A 6,000-nucleotide genomic window follows, 5' to 3' on the forward strand; every position below is an offset into this window, starting at 1 on the left:
GTATTATAAAAATTCTTGAAATAAAGTCATAAAGGAAGGTTGAGGAAAAACTAAAGTATTTGCTTTCATTTACTAGAGATTTTAACAGAATGCCGTTTGAGGAGATGCAAGAATGTCGCCAAGATTTCAACTGAAGTGGTAAAGGAAACCTATCTCTAGACGGATAAGGAGAACAGCTGGTTGGATTTGGTAGGCTGAGAAGTCAAAGGCTGCAAGATGGGTGGCCACAGGGGTGTCAGCTGAGATGCCACTCCAGCTTGAAAGGTAAGAGGCTCTTGGGAAAATTAAGGAGCCACATATATATATTTTTTTCTTATTCATCTTTTCTGGTCAGGCTTTTTTAAAATTTAATTTTTTTTAAGTTCAGATTTTTTTTTTGTTTATTTAACTATTTATTGAATTTTTTTTATTTCAGTGGCTCCTAGGGTACGAGTCACTTTTAGTTACATGAATAAATTGCATAGGTGAAGTCTGAGATCTTAGCGCACCATTCACCTGACTAGTGTACAATGTATGCAATAAGTAGTTTTTAATTTCTTGCCCTTATTTTTTTTTTCCCCTCATTAAACTTTTTTAATGGGTCTCAAAATTCTGTGACAAATTTTTGGTCAAGTTGTTTCCATTAAAAAGTACTGATTTTAAAAACTAATAACTTAAAACTGCCACACGCAAAAAAGAAAACCAAAGTGGTCCACAAAACATTCTCTTTTCCTTCTGAAGGTTTTATGATGCATTGTTATCATTAACCAGTCTTTTACTACTAAACTTAAACGGCCAATTGAAACAAACAGTTCTGAGACCGTTCTTTCATCACTGATTAAGAGTGGGGTGGCAGGTATTAGGGATAATATTCATTTAGCCTTCTGAGCTTTCTGGGAAGACTTGGTGACCTTGCCAGCTCCAGCAGCCTTCTTGTCCACTGCTTTGATGACACCCACCGCAACTGTCTGCCTCATATCACGAACAGCAAAGCGACCCAAAGGTGGATAGTCTGAGAAGCTCTCAACACACATAGGCTTGCCAGGAACCATATCAACAATGGCAGCATCACCAGACTTCAAGAATTTAGGGCCATCTTCCAGTTTTTTACCAGAACTGTGATCAATCTTTTCCTTCAGCTCAGCAAACTTGCATGCAATGTGAGCCGTGTGGCAATCCAACACAGGGGCATAGCCAGCACTTATTTGGCCTGGATGGTTCAGGATAATCACCTGAGCAGTGAAGCCAGCTGCTTCCATTGGTGGGTCGTTTTTGCTGTCACCAGCAACGTTGCCACAACGAACATCCTTGACAGACACATTCTTGACATTGAAGCCCACATTGTCCCCAGGAAGAGCTTCACTCAAAGCTTCATGGTGCATTTCGACAGATTTTACTTCAGTTGTAACGTTGACTGGAGCAAAGGTGACCACCATACCGGGTTTGAGAACACCAGTCTCCACTCGGCCAACAGGAACAGTACCAATACCAACAATTTTGTAGACATTCTGGAGAGGCAAGCACAAGGGCTTGTCAGTTGGACGAGTTGGTGGTAGGATGCAGTCCAGAGCCTCAAGCAGCGTGATTCCACTGGCATTGCCATCCTTATGGGTGACCTTCCATCCCTTGAACCAAGGCATGTTAGCACTTGGCTCCAGCATGTTGTCACCATTCCAACCAGAAATTGGCACAAATGCCACTGTGTCAGGGTTGTAGCCAATTTTCTTAATGTAAGTGCTGACTTCCTTAACAATTTCCTCATATCTCCTCTGGCTGTAGGGTGGCTCAGTGGAATCCATTTTGTTAACACCAGCAATTAGTTGTTTCACACCCCGTGTGTAAGCCAGAAGAGCATGCTCTCGGGTCTGCCCATTCTTGGAGATACCAGCTTCAAATTCACCAACACCAGCAGCAACAATCAGGACAGCACAGTCAGCCTGAGATGTCCCTGTAATCATGTTTTTGATGAAGTCTCTGTGTCCTGGGGCATCAATGATAGTCACATAATACTTGCTTGTCTCAAATTTCCACAAGCAGTTATCAATGGTGATACCACGTTCCCGCTCAGCTTTCAGTTTATCCAAGACCCAAGCATACTTGAAGGAGCCCTTTCCCATCTCAGCAGCCTCCTTCTCAAATTTTTCAATGGTTCTTTTGTCGATGCCACCACATTTGTAGATCAGATGGCCAGTAGTGGTGGACTTGCCCGAATCTACGTGTCCAATGATGACAATGTTGATATGAGTCTTTTCCTTTCCCATTTTGGCTTTTAGGGGTAGTTTTCATGACACCTGTGTTCTGGCGGCAAACCCGTTGTGAAAAAGCTCTTACCCTTCTTATACCCTCCTGTTTCTGAGTCTCCAAAGTCCATTATACCACTCTGTATACCTTTGTGTACCCATAGCCTAGCTCCCACTTATAAGTGAGAACATATGGTATTTGGTTTTCCATTCTTGAGTTACTTCACTTAGAATAATGGCCTTCAGCTCCATCCAAGTTGCTGCAAAAGACATTATTTTGTTCTTTTTATGGCAGATTAGTATTCCATAGTGTATATATAACAAAGTTTATTTATTCCCTCATTGGCTGATGGGCACTTAGGTTGGTTCTATATCTTTGCAATTGTGAATTGTGCTGCAATAAATATATGCATACAAGTGTCTGTTTGATGTAATGACTTCTTTTCCTTTGGGAAGAGACCTGGTAGTGGGATTGTTGGATCAAATGGTAGATCTACTTTTAGTTCTTTAAGGAATCTCCATACTGTTTTTCCATAGTGGTTATACTAATTTACATTCCCACCAGCAGTGTAAAAGCATTCCACTTTCACCGCATCCATGCCAACATCTATTGTTTTTTGACCTTTTAATAATGGCCATTCTTGCAGGAGTAAGGTGATATCTCACTGTGTAATTTGCATTTCTCTGATGATTAATGATGTGGAGCATTTTTTCTTATGTTTATTTGTATATCCTCCTTTGAGAAATGTCTATTCATGCCATTTGCTCACTCTTTGATGGGATCATTTGTGCCTTTATCTTGCTGATTTGTTTGAGAATCTGGATATTATTTCTTTGATGGATGCATAGTTTGCAAATATTTTCTCCCATTCTGTGGGTAGTCTGTTTACTCTGCTGATTATTTCTTTTGCTGTACAGAACCTTTTTGCTTAACTAGGTCCAATTTAATTTGGTTTTATTGCATTTGCTTTTGGCATCTTAGTCATAAGTTATTTGACTAGACCAATGTGTGAAAGAGTGTTTCCCAGGTTCTTTCTGGAATCTGTGTAGTTTCAGGTCTTAGATTTAAGTCTTTGATACATCTTGAGTTGACTTTTGTATAAGGTGAGAGATAGGATCCCAATTTCATTCTTCTACATTTGGGTAGCCTGTTTTCCCAGCCCTGTGTATTAAATAGGTCGTCCTTTCTTAGATTCAGTTTTAAGAGCAAGATTTTAACTCTTAGTTTTCTTTCCAGAGCTGTAACAAATTACATCTCATATTATAAAGGAACGTACTCTATGCAAAAAGATATTTATTGTAGACTTCCCTGAAAATATTTTGTTAAATAAAAGGACCCCAAAGTAATCAATGTCATCAACTCCAAATTCTATCTGAATGAACTGTAGCATAGACATAGAGACAATTGGGAAGATATTTACAGCAAATATATTAAGTCCAGGGGCTGCAGCACTGAGACACTGGGAATGGCAGCAGGAGAGGCCCCAACCTTCAGGCCTGCTCCGGGGTATGTCTCTGAGCCCTACGCCAAACCTCCTGCGCTCTTGTCTTATTTCCAAGACTCTTCTCTAGCCCTACATTTGATTCTAATTCTGTAAACGACACAATATTTTTCCAATACATTCTGAAGTTAGCCAGAATCCATTGCTGGGTCTTGCAAACAAAAATACTGACTTTTACAACCTTCCAATCTGTCTTTTATTTCTCTGTTTTTCTTTCACCCACAAATTTCTAGATATATTCTTTTTTAATTAAAATAGTTAAGAATGATCATTCAGGTGGTTACATAGGTTTTTGTGGATTTTATAGATACACAACCATTATTAGTACAGGATAAGAAATCAACTAAAAAAATCAGTAGCATTATATATGCCAACAGAAAACAATCTGAAAAAGAAATCAAGGAAGCAATTCCATTTAGAGTAGCTACAAATATTAAAATACCTAGCAATAAATTTAACCAAGGAGGTGGAGGAGCTTTACAATGAAAACTATAAAATAAGAAAAGAACTTGAAGAAGACACAAATAAATAGAAAGATATTCTGTGTTCATAAATTAGAAGAATTAATGTTGTTAAAACACCCATACTATAAGTAATTTACAGCTTCCTTGCAATTCTTATCAAACCACCAATGACATTCTTCACAGCAATACAAAAAAAAAAAATCCTAAAATTTATATGGGACCACAAAATACCATGAATAGCCAAAGCAATCTTAAGCAAAAAGAACCATGCTGGAAACATTACATTACCTGACTTCAAAATACATTACGAAGCAACAGTAACCCAAACAACATGGTACTGGCATGAAAACAGACACATGTACCAATGGAACAGAATAGAGAATCCAGAAGTAAATCCATGAATTTTTGGCAGAAGTGCGAAGAACACACAATGGGGGAAGGACAGTCTCTTCAACTAATTGGTTCTAGGAAAAGTGGATACCCAACTACAGAAGAATGCATAGACCCCTATCTCTCACCACTTACAAAAATCAACTCAAAATGGATTAAGTGCTTAACTGTAAAACCTGAAACCATGAAACTACTAGAAGAAAACATGGGGGAACACTTCTTGACATTGGTCCGGGCAAGGATTTTTTAAAGATAAGGACCCAAATCACAGGCAACAAAAGCAAATTGGGATTATATCAAACTAAAAAGCTTCTGCACAGTGAAAGAAGGCAAAGGAAACAATCAGCAGAGTGAAAAGACAACCTATAGAATGGGAGAAAAACTATGCAAACTATGCATCTCACAGGACATTAATATCCAGAATATATAAGGAACTTAATTCACTAGCAAAATGATAATAATTTGATTAAAGAATAGTCAAAAGACCTGAATAGACATTTCTCAAAAGAAGACATACAAATGGCCAATATGTGTATGAAAACAATGCTCAACATTGCTAATCATCAGGAAAATTCAAATAAAAATGACAATGAGACATCATCTCACTCCAGTTAGAATAACTATTATCAAAAAGACAAAAATAAATGCTGAATGTAGAGAAAGGAGAATCAAACACTATATTTAAATTAATACAGCCATTATGGAAAACAATCTCAAGTTTCCTCAGAAAACTAAAATTAAAACTATCAAACTATTCATCAGTCCTCCTTCTGGATATATATTCAAAGGAAAGAAAATCAGTATGTTGAAGAGATACCAGCAGCACTGCCATGTTTATTGCAGCACTATTCACAATAGCCAAGATATGAAATCAACCAAAGTGTCCATCAATGAAGGAATGAATGAAGAAAACCTAATATATTTACACAATAGAATACTCTTTTGCTCTGTAAGAGAATAAAATCCTGTCATTTCTGACAACATAGATAAGCCCAGAGGACAGTATGTTAGGTCAAATAACTCATGCTCAGAAAGATAAACACCCCCATGACTTCACTTATATGTGGAATCTAAAAAAACATGATTTCATAGTGGTTACCAGAGGCTGTGAAAAGGAGAAGAGGGGGATGGAGAGATGTTGGTCAATGATTACAAAGTTACAGTAAAACAGGAAGAAGAATGAGTTCTAGTGTTCCATTGCACAATAGGGTGACTATAGTTAATAACATAGTGTATATTTAAAAATAACTAGAAGAGAGAGTTTCGAATGCCCTCACCACTAAGAAATGACAATATTCGAGATGATGAATATGCTAATTACCCTGATTTGATAATTACATAATGTATACATATGTCAAAATGTCACACTGTACCCCATAAATATGTACAAGTGTTATATGTCAATTAAAAATGTAATAAAACTGA

The 6,000-nt window shown here is 37.5% G+C and overlaps 1 protein-coding gene across 1 annotated transcript in view; it reads right to left on the reverse strand.

Annotated features, from left to right (window-relative positions):
- LOC116276352 (elongation factor 1-alpha 1-like) overlaps positions 1-2,279 on the reverse strand; it is a 78,450-nt gene extending 76,171 nt beyond the window's left edge. Inside the window, exon 1 of the mRNA XM_031669557.1 lies at positions 2,097-2,279. Coding sequence (XP_031525417.1) covers positions 2,097-2,240 — 144 coding nt within the window. The 5' untranslated portion in view covers positions 2,241-2,279. The remainder of the gene's footprint in view (positions 1-2,096) is intronic.
- Positions 2,280-6,000: the final 3,721 nt, after the last annotated feature.

Source organism: Papio anubis, chromosome 8 (assembly GCF_008728515.1).
Source record: "Papio anubis isolate 15944 chromosome 8, Panubis1.0, whole genome shotgun sequence".
NCBI classification, from domain to species: Eukaryota; Metazoa; Chordata; class Mammalia; order Primates; family Cercopithecidae; genus Papio; species Papio anubis.